The 18,217-nt window shown below is 38.6% G+C and overlaps 1 protein-coding gene and 1 pseudogene across 1 annotated transcript; both read right to left on the minus strand.

Annotated features, from left to right (window-relative positions):
• Window positions 1-1,464: 1,464 nt before the first annotated feature.
• On the minus strand, window positions 1,465-6,259 carry AVPR1A (arginine vasopressin receptor 1A). Its single transcript, XM_049783016.1, has 4 exons — window positions 5,826-6,259; window positions 5,511-5,741; window positions 4,031-5,337; window positions 1,465-1,751 (listed from the first exon to the last, which is right to left on the minus strand). Exons 1-4 carry the CDS (start codon window positions 6,257-6,259, stop codon window positions 1,465-1,467), a joined length of 2,259 nt encoding a protein of 752 aa, XP_049638973.1.
• Window positions 6,260-16,620: 10,361 nt separating this feature from the next.
• Window positions 16,621-18,217, minus strand: part of LOC126022174 (SHC-transforming protein 1-like) — a 175,127-nt pseudogene continuing 173,530 nt past the window's right edge.

The following is an 18,217-nucleotide window of genomic DNA, read 5'->3' on the forward strand; positions in this document are numbered from 1 at the left end:
AGTGCTCAGGGGTTACCACTGGCTCTGCATTCAGAAATCACACCTTGTGGGTTCAGGGGGCCATGTAAGAGGCAGAGATCAAGCCCAGGTAGGATGTGTGCAAGGCAAGTTCTCTATTCACTGTACTATCTCTCTGGCTTAAAAAGTTGTGTACTTTTAAAGACTCTAGGAATTTTAAAGACTATAGGAAGAGCAGCTGCTAGTATTCTATAGTGTTTAGGGAGCTATTTTCACACATTTGATTTCAGCCAATCTTCACAAAAAACCCATGAGGTATCAACTTCATTTCAGAGTCAAAGAAAAATGTCAAGAGGCTTTTGCATTTTTAACTAGTTTGCCAAATTTTATGCACGAATAATGCAGGAAGTGAGGTAAGCTTCAGAACAGTTTTCTTTCTCCATCCCTAAACCACTTCTAGCCCTTTCCCTTCTATGAAACTGATAGACAGGATGAAGTCAAGAAGGAATGAACAAGGTATTTTTAATTAAATAGGAGGAAGCACTGCCTATGTTAAATCAATAATTAGGAGGTTCTCTTATTTATGAATTTGGATTTCCTTAACATGGAGTAATGATTGTGCTAAAATCTAGTTTAGCACAGGCTACCTTAAACCAATTGTATGAAACAAACATGTCTATTGCAATATTGTAATGAAAGTTGACATGGTAGGTTGAAAGTTTTTCTCTTCTAATAAAAGTGGGTAGTTAGGATTTCATATAAATATTACCTTAAAAAGGATTTCCAGTGGGAGAAAAAAAATATCTGTTAGTTGGCATTTTCTACAACCTTCAGCATCTTCGGAATCATGTTTTCCACAGCCAATAAAAAAAAAAGAGAGAAAACTAAAGGAAATCTCTACCAGTTCTAAAGGTATCTTTTTTGAAATTTCAATGACTTATAGCCTCCAACTAAATTTTCTTTTTACCACTTTGAAATGATCCAATATATCTAAAGCACTAGTATCTTTCTGGTACACGCACTCTCTCCAGGCTATTCTTTAAGCCTTTGAACTTTGAACTTTCTGGCTCATACATAAATATTGTTGAATAGGAACAACATTTCCCTTAAGTTCCTTCTAATTATTTTAAAATTAAGGCTAATTATGTACTCACTTTATTTAGGAACACCATTACTACATAAACCAATCAAATTATAGTTATTTGACAAATAAGCCAATTACAAAATATAGTTTTGTAATATTTCCAAAGAGTACTTTCTTTGGAAATATGACTCCTATTATAGTTCTGAGAATCAGGCTGTAAATTTTAACATAAATAACATAATGTGTGATTTTATTAACACTTTATATAAAACAAGTCATAGGTTTTTGACAATGTAGAAACACAGTCTTAATACTCAGTGAACTTATAACTTATACAAGTTTGTTTGTTTTCATTTCCTAACAGTTGTTAGCAAATGGGTCCAATTTCCTTTACAAGAGTCATGCTGAAAGATGATGGGGACTCAGGTTGAAGTAGGGATGAATTTGATGGACTTTGAAGATTTAGGTGAGTCCTTCCATGCACCCATACTATTTGTTGGGCTTCGATTGTTAGTGTAAGAAGTCTGTCTTCTGCTCATACTGTCAGAATCTTCTTTGTTGAATTTTTGCTTCAAGTTTTGGCAGCACGGGAAGCTTTGGATACAGTCTTGTAGGAGATGGCCACTAAAAAACATGTATATCCAGGGATTGCAGCAACTATTTAAGGAAGCCAATAAAGCAGTGATGGTAGTGGCTGGGTTTTCTGACTCTATAAGAAAAAAAAAAGGCGGTCAAATAAATAGTCACAATCAAATAACAGGGCACCAGATACATTCATTTATTTTTTACATTGATGAGTAAATAAAAAATTATGGCTAATATAAAAAATGAGAAACTGTTTTTCAATAATGTAAATAGATGGTGTATGGAAATTACTTGGTTGTAAAATAATCCACAAGCAAGATAATAATTCAAATGATTTAAAATAGAAATCAAATATTTAAGTTGAATGAGTGGAAGCTTCAAAAGGTTAAGAATATCACCTAAAATATTAAGATACTCTTGTGCCCATTAGAATCTGCACCAGTATGTGCTAATAATCATAACACATCAAAATGGCTAAAATTTCAGTAAAATTTCAAAATTCTAGATCTATGTATAACAAGATGTATGCATTATAATAATTTGGACACAAGTATTGGACACATTATGGATCGTGCAAAGGTGCAAAAATAGTTGAGTTTATTTATTAGAAATATTTTTTGATTTTATAATAAAACTATAGCTCAATTAAATTATATTCAAACAGCTGAATTCAGAAATTATAAGAGGTTTTGAAATATAATGATATGCACTAGTCAACTACAAAAATGTATAGTTCACAGTAGAACTAATAGTCTACCTTTACAAAACTTAGGATAATCAACAAGTCTTAACTTTACCTTGATTCTAAAATAGAATTTATAAAATTCATAAGTTAGAATAAAATAAATAGAACTTATTTATTTTCACACTTGTTATGCCAGACTGTTAAAGGTTATTTATTTATTATACCTTATATTCAATGATATTATTAGAGGTGACTGTCCCATGGTTAAGACTATATTTTAAAATTGGAAATGATTAGCACTTATATGTAAACAAGTTTTTCAGTAATAGTGTATAAATCCCAATTAAAAGCTAGACTGGCATTTTCTTTTAAAGAGAAATAAGAGATTGTTTAGATGGATCAAAACAAAATAATGAACCAAAAATTATAGTGCTTATATTGTACTTTCCACTATCATTACTATTATAATCATAGAAGAACTTTTATTAGCTTGAGTTAAGTACAGTTTTAAATGTTTTATTGAACTTCCAATATTTATCACATTATTTCCTATATCTCCAATCCCAAATAGCAAAAAGACAACATAGTTGTTCAATAATAATTTTTCTTGCTACAGAGATATTCTCTTTTCTAGAAACAATATCATCTTAAACATTTTGGAGGTAAGTTCTATTGGAGTTTGTTTTTCTAGCTTGTGAAGGAATTAAATTCAAACAAGCTAGTAAACCATAGCCAGAGTAGGATAGAGTTGGATAGAGCACAGCTGTATGATTTTTAGTGCTAAACTTTAATAATTATTTGAAGAAATTTAGGGCTTATGGACCAACCTGCTCTGACATACCAGGAATAAATATTACAGTATTTGATAGGAAAAAAACTGAATGTTGTGAGCCTGTAACATCAGCTTTTAAAAGTTAAAATAGAATTCGACTTCCTGAAAACTTGAGAAAAACAATTCCATTTATACTCTTGACCTTGGACCATAACTACAAAATTTTCACATTAACTGTGACACTTTCCACAGTCTAGAAGGAGTGGTGACACTCCCTTATTCACCCTCCACCCCAATCCTAGTTCAATAAATTTGAACACAGGCTACTTATAGTCTATACTGATTTGCATGAAGTGATTACTATTTTGTAGGAATGAGGCTATCTGTAGGGCACAGTTTCTGATTGTGTCATTTGAGGCTCATGGCGAGCTACGAGTGCAGATTCCTAGGCTCCATTCTATATTGATAGAACCCAAATGCCAAATGGGATGAAGACACCAGACATTTATTATGTCAGTTGCTCACAATTTCAGACAAAGTCGCCCAAGATGTAGTATTCAATCGTGCAGTTCAAGAATGAACTATCTTTCTTTCTATCTATCTATCTATCTATCTATCTATCTATCTATCTATCTATCTATCTATCTATCTATCTATCTATCTATCTATCATCTATCTATCTATCTATCTATCTATCTATCTATCTATCTATCTATCTATCATCTATCTATCTATCATCTATCTATCTATCTATCTATCTATCTATCTATCTATCTATATCTATTTATCTATAATCTATCTATCTAATCTGTCTGTCTCTGTCACACACACACACACACACACACACACACACACACACACACACACACACACACACACACACACACACACACACACCACTCCACCCGTCCTGGATTATCCCGAACGTGTCCCCAGATCCACTTACCGACCCACTCGGAGTGCTCGTCCCAGACGGACCACATCTGGGTGACGAAGAAGGGCGCCCAGCACACGATGTAAGCGCTCACGATGACCAAAGTCATCTTGACGGTGCGGATCTTGGCGCGGGAGACGGACTTGACGCTGCTGACCCAGGGAGCCTGCGGGAGCCCCTTGCGGAAGGCGCCCCCGGAGCTGGGCACCATCCCGGAGGAGCCGCTGCCGGCAGCGCCCCCGGGGCCACCCCCGCCTAGGCGCGCCGACGCCAACTTGCCGCGCACGTTCCTCCAGATGCGGTAGCAGATGAAGCCGTAGCAGGCCACCAGGATGATCACGGGCACCACGAAGATGCCCCCCGTCATCCAGGTGACGTAGGCGCGGGGCCCCCAAGGCTGCACGAAGGTGGCCCAGCAGTCGTAGGTCTGCGTGACGTTGTTCACCTGCACCATGGAGAAGACGAAGAGCTGCGGCGCGCTCAGCACGAAGCTCAGCACCCAGGCGGCCGCGATCATGGCCCGGGAGCGGCGCGCCGGCTGCTGCAGCGTCTTGAGCGGGTGGCACACGGCGATGTAGCGGTCGGCCGTCATGGCCACCAGCATGTAGGACGACGCGAACATGCCGAAGACCTGCAGGTGCTTCACCACGCGGCACAGCCCGTCGGGGCCGCGGAAGCGGTACGTGATGTCCCAGCACAGCTGCGGCAACACCTGGAAGAAGGCCACGGCCAGGTCGGCCAGGCTCAGGTGGCGGATGAACAGGTGCATGCGGGACGTCTTGCGGGGCGTGCGGCGCAGGGCCAGCAGCACGGTGCAGTTGCCCAGCAGGGCCACGGCGAAAGTCACCGCCAGCACGGCCACCTCCAGCTTGGCCAGCTCCTCGTTGCGCGCGTCCACTCCTTCGGCTCCGTGCGCCCCGGCTCCGGTTCCGAGGCTCCCGTTGGCGCTGCCCGGGGCCAGGGGCCACCAGGGGCTGGAGTTGCCCGCCAAGAAGCCCGCGCCGTCCATGCGGGGGGTCGCTGCGGCTCTTCCGAGAGTTCCCCCGCCTGGAAAGGTGGCGGCGGCTCGGTGCGCTCTTGCTTGCGCGCGCCTGCAACTCGCTCTCGGCTGGGCTCGGCTCTCCCTCGCCTGCGGACTTCTAGGGCTCTGCTCTCGCTCGTCCACTAAGCGCCTCGTCTCGGTCTCGATCCCCTGGCTGGTCCCTTCCTTGCAAATGGCTCGGCGAGGACTCCACTCCCAGCCTGTCTTTGCAGGGCGCACAGAGCGCGCGCGACTCAGTTGTGTGCCAAGTGACTTGCCTAAGATCTGCGCTCCCGCCCTTCTCAGCTCAGTCTCAGGGTTTGGGAGCTGCCCAGGGACAACTGTCCCTACCTCTCTATCCCTCTCTCCCCCCACCCCGCTCCGGGGGTGGTTTTTTTTTTCTCCTCCCTCCGGCTGTGATTTGTCCTTTAATTTTTGCATCGCGGCTGCCAGGGGGAGGGACCGGGAGACCCGCGGGTTCCCCAAGCTGAATTAGCTGGCGCGTTCCCGAAGCGTTCTCCTTTTTTCCCTAAAACTTGCAAAGCAGAAACAGCGCTTGTCAGGCCTCCCCGGGACTGCTCGCATGGGTTCCCCGCTAGACACTCTCCGCCTTGGACTTGAGCTGAAGGAGGCCAGTTGCGCTCGCGCAGGTCCCTGGGTCCCTTAATTTGGGTTGCATCTCCCTCTGCAGCCAGCTTGCAGCTTCTTGGTCGATCAGTCTGGTCAATCTCTTTTTCCCCCTAATGTTTTTTTTTCCCCCCCTCCGGTACATTTAGGCTCCGGGACTATGGTCTCTCTCGCTCAGTTCGCCTAAAGCCCTCTGTGCGGGATAATTTCGGGGTGGTGTCAATAAAGGTCGTCTTCTTCCCAGGAACCTCTCTGATTCTTTTTATTCCACTGTCTGCGTTTGCAGTTTTGAGGGACCCGAGTGAGTGTCGATCTACAGCCAGGAAAAAAGACGAATTTCGCCTGGTTTTCAAAAGTCTCAGTGGACTAGTGGTGGGGAGGGCGTGGTGGTGCCTGGGGTTCAGGGCGTTTCCTCTAAACTGAATGCTGGAGGTTTTTCTCCTGGGAAAATCTATTCCCACAGCTGAGATTGGCCGGAATTGAGTCGCAGTAGTCCGTGGGGACTTTGTACCGCTGTTCGTGGGACATCGCTTGGGTGGACGAAGAACAGCTGCTAGAGGAAGGTCACTGAGGCTGTGTGCAGTCCAGGGCATTGGAGCGAAAACTCGACACGCTCCTGCCAGTCGGGGTGAGAAAGGGGAAACGGGAGATAGGAAAAACTCTGGTCTTTCTGCGAGAGAGCAGAGACCACCTTCTATTCGTTACTTAATGTGCATAGCTGGAGCTTGGCTGCAGGAAGCGAGTTAGCCAGCCATCTCCAACTCTAAAGACTGAAATTTTAATTTGGGAGTAAATGTGCTTTCCAGGACAAGGCGGTGATGTTTTTAGGCTATATCATAAAGATGCTATAAGGTTCTCTACTCTTTTAGAATCAAGAACATGACTTCTTGGGACTGGCGAGATATAGCACAGCGGTAGGGCTTGCACGCAGCTGACCCAGGACCGACTGTGGTTAGATTCCCGGCATTTCATATGGTCCCCTGAGCCTGCAGGGGTGATTTCTGAGCGCAGAGCCAGGGGTAACCCCTGGGACGTTGCCGGGTGTGACCCAAAAAAAACAAACAAACAAATAAAGAACATGATATTTTTTCTCATTTAGCAGAATTCTTTAATTTTAAAAATATTTTTTTATTGAATCATGATGAGCTACACAATTGCAAATGTTGTTTATGGATGAGTTTTAATCACCAACGTCCAACATCCATCCCTTCACCATTGCATATTTCCCACCACCAGTGTCCTCAGTTTCCTTCCCACCCTCTCCTCACTCTTCCTAGTCTCTGAGATTCTCTCTCTCTCTCTCTCTCTCTCTCTCTCTCCTTTACTTTTTTCTTCAAATGGTATTATATTTCTTCAAATGGAATTATATTTCTTCAAATATAATTCCTCAAATGGTATCATGCATATCAATTTAGATATTTTAGATTTTCTTTTTTTAGCACCCAGAAAAAAATGACTTTTGACCAGATCAATTGTACATTATGACCATGATATATGAATTAGATTGTTTTAGAAAAACATCATAAAAGCAAAAGTATAGACGCCAAAAGATTTTCCAGGTGCAGTTCTCTGATGATTCCACTTTGCTTCTTAGTTTATTTAAGTCCGGATGGTCATCATAAATAAAACTAGAATCGGTATCTGAGGCTTGTTTTATAGCGGCTGTAGAGCCTTAGTTTAAGCGTCTCAAAAACGGGACTGGAAATACCAGCATTACCTATTTAGGCAGTATGAGGATCAAGCAAGAGTGTTTACTATGGCAAATTTGCTCTCAAAACAAGCTGGTTGGCACTGTTCTCTGAGACAGTTTGGAAAGAAAAATCATTATAAATCCTTAGACATGGAAATAAATAAAAGGTTTCTAGCCTACCTGTCTGGAAAAATCCTTCCAGCCATTAGGTTAATAGTCACTGATTCAGAGAGGTCACCTTCTAAATCACACACTACACTATTAGTGCTTCTTTTGAAAAATAATGTTGTATGGACCTAAAGTGCCTTGGTAATGCAACTATAATCCATTGGCCAGAGCTTGCAACTTGATTTTGAATTTAAATCAAACCTTCAAAGTTTTTCACTTATGTAAGTGTTAGTTTAAAGTCAAAGTTTCAGGTTCAATAGCCGTCCAAATATACCTTTCCCTTTTCCTCCTTTTCTTACCTTTCTCCTTGCTTCCCTTTGTTATTGATGCTGGTCTGGTTTGGGTCCCATATATGCTTGGTTGCAGTGTACCAGTCTTAGTTGTGATGCTCATGTACATTAGGTTGTAGTACTTTTCAGGGATAAATTCATAACCATGCTGCTCAAACCATTTTATAATTGTAGTGCTACTTGAGAGTCTCATGTTTTAGTCATAATGGTCATGCATGTGACTGCAATAAAAATCAACTACTCTTTTGTGACTCTCAGAGTCCCGAGAGAGATGCAAGGACTGTTCAGTGTATGTGGGTGGCATTGGGGATCAACCCTGAAACTTCATGCTTGCAACTTCATGCTTGCAAGGCAGGCAAGAGTTTAGATAGTTAGCTATTCCTGGGCCCTGTTTTGATGCTAGCATTTCAAATCATTCATCCATAACATACCGGTGATAAAAAAATAAATAGTGCAGTTGTTGAAAGGTTATTCAAGCTGTTATCTTTATTTTTGTCATTTTATGGTGTTCAAAATTAATTTTTCCTTGTTTTAAATAATATTTTTCATGTTAAATTAACAAACTTTACCTGATATATACATATATAGTAAATATATATGTGTGTATATTTATAGAGAGAAATACTTACTCTGAAAGCTTTTTCCTTCCAATGAAAACAGCATTCTATAATTTCCTTCTATGCAATAAAAGATAGTGGCTGGTTTTCTGAGAAAATACTTATATGGACAATTATTTGGGGGGAAATGTTATTCCTCTCTGTGTATTTTATCCATACATAAAAGACCTCTCAGAAACCTACCTAAACTTGCTTATTAAGTTTCCCAAAGTTATTCACTTAAAAAAAACTTCATCTATTGTCTTTCATGAAATACAGATGAGCATACCACAGAATTGCTGAGAGTTTAAAGAGGGTGAAATAAAGATTCTTAGGGATCCAGAATGCTCACAGACCACCAATGGAATTTGTCAAGATATTAGTTGTTTAAAGTTTCCTATTTTTGCAAGTACCAGGAAGGACAATGTAAGTGGTTACATTTAGCATTTCAAATTCATTCCAGAACTGTAGTTTTAATTTCCTGCTTTAATCTCAGTTTTCCTCCCTCTTCTTATTGAGAAAATGGTAGAAATCTATTACCTGCAGGAACATTCATTTTATTTTAATAGCTTTCATGGCTGTGTTTCCTGTCATTTTAAAGCAATGATTTTAAAATTATAAGGCTGTATAGGAATGGTATTCTTACCAGTATTTCTAACGAATTGACAAATCTGCAATGCATATTGCTACACTAGGATGAGCTGAATACAATGATGAGATAATTATCACTAACATTTATTAAATACCTCACCTATGCCAGACTCTATCATAAGTATTTTACAAGTATTATATTACTCAATCTTCCTAGTGACTATGAGGAATGTACTCTAATTACTTCATTTTCTATTTGACAAAATATATATATCTATTTCTATATATAACTAATCTATATCTATATCTATATCTATCTATCTAGATATATCTATATCTATCTATATATCTAGATATATCTATCTATCTAGATGTGATTTTCAATATAATAAATAATTACAATAAACAAACATGGTTTTACCAAAGACTGGTTAGGTTTCTCCATATATCTATCTATATCTATATCTATATCTATCTAGATAGATAGATATATCTAGATATATAGATAGATATATGGAGAAACCTAACCAGTCTTTGGTAAAACCATGTTTGAACAGTAACAATGAATTCAAGCAGAATTTACAATTTTTCTCATTACATTGTCCTGCAACATGAAAGCCTTATGTTCCTGGATCCTACAGATTCATACAAAATACTTAGTTTGCTATAGCACATCCCATTCATAGTTGGCATATGCTGCTTTTTTTTTTTTAAGATTAGGAGATTCTGTAAGATCTGTACTTATTTTATGTAGCAAGTCAGCCCCTGAAGAGGTTGACTGATGGTGGGATGGAGGATGAGGCCTTTTTCTTCCAGCTCGGAGCACACGTCTGCCACCCTGTCTAGCTCACGGTTCTGAGGTGAAACGGCGGGTAAACAGCTCGCAGACAGTCAGGCTCATGGAAATATTCGCTTTATTCGGTGGACAAAACTGAAGTCCCAAGACTCAGCTTCAGTTCCAGCCAAAAAGCCCTGGCCTTCCACAGACCCTTGTTTTTATTCCCCAGAATCAGGTACCACCCAATGGTGGGATCAGATACCAACCAATGGTGGAAGCAGAATCAGGTACTACCCTAGGGTGGGGGCAGAATGCCAGGTCACACCCTAGGGTAGGGTACAATCACCAATCAGTTTAGGGTGAGTAACATAGTAATCCCCTAAAATATTTACATACACAACAATTTTATATTTTGTTTCCTCTTTAATAAATAAACTTCAGAGCATAGTTGTAGTAATAATAGTTACTATAGTAGTAATAGCAGTAGTAGAAGTAACACTTGTACTAGTAATTATAATAGATAATATTTACATTTGCTAGTATTGATTGAGATCTTTTTAAACTAAGTGATTTCATTTATCTTTGGAATAATATTTAAAATAATCATAAATGTGTGATTATGATGAACAAATTTTAAAGACGAATAAATCAAAGGTCCATAAAGTCATCTGTTAATCAAATTTTCAAAATTCCAGTGACTTTGCTGTGTCACATATGGATACACTTGTAATTGATACTTGAGTTCTAACTATACCCTCTACCTCCCATACAAGTGCCAAGTGTTTCATACACATTTGAAGAACGAATAAACAAATTGTGTAAGAGAAACTTATTTTTGAGTGCTAAATGAAAATAAAATTTAAAATGGTGGCTGATGCTCAAATAGCTCAAGGCAGATTTTTTTTGAGTTGTGAGTGCCTAAATCTCTATGGTAAATGAAAACAGAGTTGGTGTTTCAGTATAGAAGGGAACAAACTGGTGCTAGTAATCATTCTGCCTTAGTATACTAGACAGATAAGTATATATCTCAATGTATTTTAATTTTAGAAGTCATTGACATCCATGTTGTTTTCCCAAAAAAGAAAGACTAGACTTGCTGACATTCTCACCAGCAGTGAATGAGAGTCCCTTTCTCTCTGCATCCAGGCCAGCACTGGTTGTTCTTGTTCTTTGTGATGTGTGCCAGTCTCTGTGGTATGAGATGATACCTCAATGTTGTTTTGATTTGCATCTCCCTGATGATTAATGATGTGGAACATTTTTTCATATGCCTGTTGGCCATCTGTAATTCTTCTTTGAGGAAATGTCTGTTCATCTCTTCTTCCCATTTTTGGATGGGGTTAGATACTTTTTTTTTGTTAATCTCTATCAGAGCCTTATAAATCTTAGATATTAACCATTTGTCAGATGAGTATTGGATGTTTCTTCCCCTCAATAGTCAGTTAACCCTAACCCTAATCCTATAATCTTTTTATCCCAGTCACCATTTTTTTTGGAGGTACAGAAACTTTTTAGTTTAGTGTATCATCATTTGTTTATTTTTGCTTCCACTTGCTTAGCTTGTGGGGTGTTTCATCATTGAAGATGCCTTTAGTTTCAAAGTCATAGAGTGCTTTGCCTATGCTTTCTTCTATGCAATTTATAATTTCAGATCTGATATCAAGGTCTTTGGGAAATGTGCTCTGTTAAAGTGTGTTGTATATTGTATTACTGAAACTCAACTATGAACAACTTTATAACTATATATATATATACATATATCTCACAATGATCCAATTAAAGAATTTATTTATTCTGAAAAAGTCATGGATGTGCTGGATACATTGAGTAACACACAGAGAGACTCTAAAAAAGGTTGTGTGTCAAAGATGGAAAGGTATCACGCCTTCATTATAATCCCATTTACTCTAATAGGTCAAATGAGAACAGTGGTCTTATTTAAAGAGTTTTCTCTATCCTGCAATCTTCACTTTTGAGGATATACCCAGAGGTGCTCAGGGATTGCCCCCAGCAGCTAGTGCCTGGGATCGTCTTCCAGAATACATTGTTCTGGGGATAGAACCCCCACTCCCCCGCCACTACACATTCTTCCAGGCAAAGCATATAGTAGTCCTCCAAGTTACTTCTCCAGTTCAAGATTTTTTTTTTTTTTAGTTGTACCACATTGTTCTCAGGGCTTACTCCTGTTTCTGCAATCAGGAATCACTCTTGGTGGTACTTGGGGGACCATATGGGATGCCAGCTATTGAATCTGGGTTGGCTGTGTGTAAGGCTATTTTAAGTAAGCACCTTAACTTCTATACTGTCTCTCCAGCCCAGGAAATTAATTTTCCTTGTGAAAAATGAGTTTAGATGTTTTAATGTAGAGCTATGGTCTTAAAGTGACACTATCATGCTCATCAAACTCAAACATGTTTGTTAATGAAATTTGAAAAGACCATCATGTATTTAGGTTTTTGAAAAAATTCTTAGTTGCTACAACTTTAATAAAAGAAAGACTTCAAAAGAAACGAATCCTATTGAAGCCTCATCCCCCACCCTTTCTCCCTAGGTAACTTGACCTTACCTGCAAGACCCTGCCCATTCCTGGGAAGGGTCTTGGAAAAGGTAGATAAGGTATTGGACCAGAGGGGATTAGGGCGTTTGGCTGGCTCTCACGCTTCTGGTCTTTGGCCAGCAAGGAGGTGAAAGGGAAGATGGCTGAAAGGAGTTAAGATGCAGGGCTAGCGAAGAATGGCTGTGCAGAAAGGTTATAATATAGGCCACACACATGTGGTGAATAGGGCATGAATAAAGTTGATGCTTCCTGATGCCTGTCTCTGGATGAGTCTGATTCTGCCGTTCACCTTAACCTGGGACCCGCCGGCTGGATGGGGATCGTGGAGCCACGTGGCCTGGGATGGCAGAGAAAAATCCCTCCATCCATCTATCTCCATCCAGCACCATAATTAATTATTTAATTCTACACCTATAATAATTATTATGATAAGAAAAATCAGTTTGCATTTAAAACTAATATGTCTGAATCTGGGTCTGGAGTGATCTTGAAGACATTATGTGCACAATCCAGTTTTGATTTCCCCAGCACTGTGCATCGTCCCTCAGTACCTCCAGATATGGCTCAGCAGTCTTGGAGGTTCCTCTATTAGTCCGGTAGGTTTTGAACTTTAGAACTCAACCATCTGGCCCAGTAGACTAGAAGTGCATGAAGTGCAATTCTCTGGACCCTCTGACCAGCATTTTAGAGGATTCCTGCCACTCCCAAATATCATTGAATTCCATAGTGTAAACACCATTGTAAACAGATGATAATAAAATTTTAATTTTAAAAAGATGGTAATGCAAAGAAGAAAGTAAAATAAATTAATAATCTGTAAATTAAGAATAATTTACCAAAGGTAAAATATCTGTTCTTCCTATCTTTTATTAAAGAATGTTTCTTACTGAGGCCACAGAGATACTATAGCAGGCATGGTGGTTACTTTGCACATGGCTGACTAAGGTTTGAATTAACCATATGATTGCATTCCTTATGGTTCCCCTAACACCCTCAGGACTAATTCCTGAGTGCAGAGCCAGGAGTAACCCTTATAACATTGCTGAGTGTTATCCTCTACACAAAGAAAAAAAAAAGTTGATACAATTAAGTACAACTTTCATGTCTTATATGTATCTGAAGAAACATTTCACTGGTTTATAATTATATATTATATATATTCCAGAATATATATATTTTTGTTGACAGTGCTTTCCAAAGCACCCAATTTATTAAAGTTCAGTTAAAAGATAAGATGAAATGTAGGGGCCAGAGCAATGGCACAAATGGTAGGGCATTTGCCTTGCATGCGCTAACCTAGGATGGACAGCAGTTCAATCCACTGGTGTCCCATATGGTCCCCCAAACCAGGAGCAATTTCTGAGTATATATGCAGGAGTAACCCCTGAGCATCACAGAGTGAGGCCCAAAAAGAAATAAAAAAGATGAAATGTAAAGAAAAAGACAGAAAAAAAACTTTATATTTTAATCAGCTTAATTTTCCATACAGGTTTCCACCATTATTCAATCGTATTGTTTTTATTTGATATGAATTATAATGTCTTTTAAAATTGATTTTGAAGGCACACATGACTGTGTTCAGAGTTTACTCCTGTATCTGTAGTCATGGACCACTCCTAGGGGAATTCAGGGGACTATATCGAGTGCTGAAAATCTAATCTGCAAGAAAATCAATTGACTTGATATACCATATTGTTGGCCCTGAAATGTTTGAGGGCGCCTGGGTATGCTAAAAATTTCTCTTTCCTACAAATTAATCATAATAGTATTCTCAGTCCCAAAATTAAGCCATTAAATCACATCAAATAAGGATGTTGTATTTTTGGAAAAAGTAGGCATTCAATAGATAGTTCAGAAAGAACACATTCTGTGCTCTTAGTTAACAGATCATTAACTATTCAACTAGATAGTTCAGAAAGAATACAAGATGAAAATTTCTCATTAGTTTAGGAGAGTATAATTAAAATCAGAAGGTTTTAATATTTCTCAATACAACAAATGTTTTAAATTTAAATAATGATTTAAAATATGAAATAGTATATGGGTGATCTTGAATTAAAACTAGTTTCAGAAATAATAAAATGAATCATTCCCCTGTCTTAAACCCAAGTAATGAAAATTAAACAACAATTTGAAAGGTAACCTCTTTTCAGGTTGCTAGATATAAAGTATAAAATATTTTAAGTATAAGAATAGAATTGGAAAAAAATTTTAATTCTATGTGACTTTGTTTTAAAAAAACCAGCTAAATATAAACACATGTAACAGTAAAAATAGCTTAGTTGATGATGTGAGGTAGTAAAATGTAGTTTAAATTGCCAAGTAAGTGGAAGAAAATGCTTGAGTGACAAAGAAAAAGGGCTCAGAGAAACATGTGAATTAAGTTCAGGAGTCAAAGTACCTATAGAGCAAATATATGATGAAGCAAAGATTTATATTTGGCTTATATTTTTCAAAAGAAAGTACAAGTTATAAGTGTTATAAGTTATAAGTATCTATGCTCAGGGATCACTCCTCATGGGGCTGGTGAACCATCTTTGGTGCTAGGAATGGAGCATGCTAGGCAAATGTCTTTCTTATCGACTGTATTTTCTCTCCGAAGACTGTTAGTTGAAGCACAGCATCTTAGAGAAAAATGGTCTCTAATTATATACTTTTATGTTCTGGTTCAGTTCAGTAAACTGCAAGCAGTTAAGGGTGTGCATCAATTGTTTAGTTTGTGAGGGCAGGTACTTAAGTAAAGATATCTTGATAGTTTATCAGTCTTGGGAAAGATGTTCTTTTGCCTTTACATGTTGTTTTGCTTAAAAAAAAATACAGAATAGAGGGTTCTTGGTAAACCCAGAATCAAACTGCCATATGACCCAGCAACCGAACTTTGGGGTATCTAAAACCAGGACCGAAAAACACAGATTCAAAATGATGTGGGCAAACTGCTATTCATTGTAGCACTCGATACAATAGCTAAGACTTGGAATCAACCTAGAAGTCCGACAACAGATGAGTAGACCATGAAGATATGGTGCTTATATATAATGGAATACTACATACTCTAAAAAGGGATGAAATCATGAAACTTATAGCAACATTGATGAAACTGGAAGATATTAAGTTATTTTTATAATAATTTACGTAAGCATTGTGGTTACAAAAATGTTCATAGTTGGGTTTCAATAATCAAATGTAAAATACTCTTTTACCAGTGTAACTTTCCCACCACTGATGTTTCCCATTTTCCTCCACTACCACCCTCTACCTGTCTTTGAGACAGGTATTGTATTTCTCTCTCATCATTGTTGTGGTAGTTTTTATACAGTTATTTCTCTAACTGTACTTTGTGGTAAGTTTTATATCATGGTCTGGTCTTTCCAGCCTATATCTCTATTGTCTTTGGGTATTATTACCATACTGTCTTTTATTTTTCATAAATCCCACAGATGAGTCAGACTATTCTGTGTGTCTGTCTCTCTCCTTCTGACTGATTTCTCTCAGCATAATAGTCTTCATGTCCATACATGTATAGGCAAACTTCATGCCTTAATTTTTCCTAACCATCGCATAGTATTCATTCCATTGTGTAGATGTACCACAATTTCCTTAATTACTCATCTGTTCTGGAAACAACCCAAGTTGTTTTTAGATTCTGGCTATTATAAATAGATCTACAATGAACATAGGAGTGCAGATGGCATTTTTGTATTGTTTTTGGTTTCCTAGGGTATATCTTTAGAAGTAGCATTGCTGAATTATATGAGAGCTGAAAACGTTTAAAAATCTAACAACACAATGCATTTCACTGGAACTATGCAAACTAATATTAAACCACTAAAGTTGGATATAAAAAGATTTTTTTGCAGTAGGGCTTAGAACAAAACAGCAGCTATGAAACTATACAGGTAGAACACATAGTTTAACCAGCAAAATGGTGACCAATGCAAATAGGATCAGGAGATTAAACTGGAAGAAAGTTGCCCAAGGTTCTGAAAGCAGCTTCTCCTCAAATGGGCTTCAGCTGAGGTTGGAATCTCCATTTTCTCCATTTTCTTTTGTAGTAGGCTGAAGTCTTCTGGGACAAAAAGGCCTTCAGTTCCTGGACTGGAATCTGGGTGGGGGGACCTGCGCATCTTCCTGTTGTTGGTCCCCTCAAATGGGGCTTTCTCTTAAGCTTCTAGTCTACCTATTGAGTGACCTTAATAAGCTGCTGCAATTTTGGGGGGCCAAGTTCCTCATACAAAGCACCTTTGTTAGAAGAAAGGTGGTGGGACTCAGCCTCTGGGACTCTGCTCAAGACTTCAGCTCTCTCCCCTTTACTGCCTGCTTCTGTCCCACCTGAGGGGCCTCTGCCATATTCAGAACAGGGGCCATGTACACCAATGTTCTGGTGAAGGGCATTGCACACTCAGTCCAGTTCAAGGTGACCGTGATGGTGATTATCAAACTGAGGGTCAAATAACTCACTATCAGAGTTTTCTCAAATCCCTGAGTTACTGTTAGAGCACTGGCTGTAAAATAAATCTCCACACATTGTGAAATCACCCCACATGCTTTGTTTTCAACCCCAGGCTGATGGGTCTGATGTAGGTTAGGGTAGCTGTGAAGGATTAATAAAAGAAGTCAGTCAGAAAAGAATCAAGGAGTCAGTTTAATTCTAGTCTGGTGGTATCTCTGTTTGAGGCTGCCAACTTCAAAATGTTTTCTTTATTATACCAATACCCATTCACCAGGAGGGGAAAGGCTGAATAATCCAGGTGGACTTTTATATATCAAAGGATAGGTTGTTTTGTTTTGTTTTGTTTTGTTTTGGGGCCACACTCGGTGACACTAAGGGGTTACTTTCAGCTATGCACTCAGAAATTGTTCCTGGCTTGGGGGGGCACATAGGATGCCGGGGGATCACACCCTATGGCTTGTGCCAGTGCTCCAGCCCCCAAAGGATAGGTTTTAAGGAAAGAGGAAGTTGGGGGGACACCTTTGTTTTGGGTTAATTACTGTTTGTCATTTTACAAGGTATAGATCTAGATAAAATATTATGACATTGATTTCACTAAAACAGATGGTAAGCATAATTTTACTTTCATATTCATTTTTTTAACTCACAAATTAAAGAATAATTCTGTCTGTATCTTTGTGTTAAGAATTGGCAGTGTACTGATATATCAGTTACTTACCAGCTGATCACATTTTCTGAGCATCATTCAAATAATTCTATATTTAAATTTTATATTTTCAACTTACTTGGAAGGATCTTTATTACATATACTAAATAATGTATATACTGTATACATTATAATGTTTATGCTATATGTATATGTGTACTCACATAAACACATATAGTCATGTACACACATGTATATATGTATGCATATATACATACTCCATGGATATGCTATGTAACATATTATAATAACAAATATATGTATTATATATAGAACGATTCATTTAAAAATGAATATCTACTTTATGTTAAGAAGTAGAGCACATGCTGAACTCTGCCCCAAAGCATCAGCAGATATAGCCACAACAGCCAGGAGAATCAATGGGTGAATCTGTTAGTCCTAGAGCACCCCTGGGTCACCTAGGAGGACCATAGGTCACTTTTGTGCCATCCCTGGATACTGCAGGGCTTCACAGCACAGTATTTTACTCTCTGGCCCTAGCTTTGAGACAATAGGCCTGGTTAGCCAAAAGTTACCCAGAAGTGGCTCATGAACACTGCTTGGGAAGAAGCACCCCCAACCAACTCACCAAAAAAGAGACAAAAAATTTAAATTTATTCAAGGGGAAATTTCTTTTTTTTCTTTCTTTCAAGAGGAAATTTCTATTAGAAAGCAACTACCTAATTTAGACAGTTGCTTTAAATTACAACTTTTGTCATAAATTA

Source organism: Suncus etruscus, chromosome 11 (assembly GCF_024139225.1).
Source record: "Suncus etruscus isolate mSunEtr1 chromosome 11, mSunEtr1.pri.cur, whole genome shotgun sequence".
NCBI lineage: Eukaryota > Metazoa > Chordata > Mammalia > Eulipotyphla > Soricidae > Suncus > Suncus etruscus.

What these genes read in the sequence shown, in the direction of transcription:
- AVPR1A (XM_049783016.1), bottom strand. Translation starts at nt 6,259, where the DNA reads ATGCCCTGGACTGCACACAGCCTCAGTGACCTTCCTCTAGCAGCTGTT. An exon ending in ACTGAGCGAGAGAGACCATA is followed by an intron (nt 5,742 to 5,825) that starts GTCCCGGAGCCT and finishes TCGACCAAGAAG; the next exon opens with CTGCAAGCTGGCTGCAGAGG. An exon ending in TCAGCTTGGGGAACCCGCGG is followed by an intron (nt 5,338 to 5,510) that starts GTCTCCCGGTCC and finishes TGAGCTGAGAAG; the next exon opens with GGCGGGAGCGCAGATCTTAG.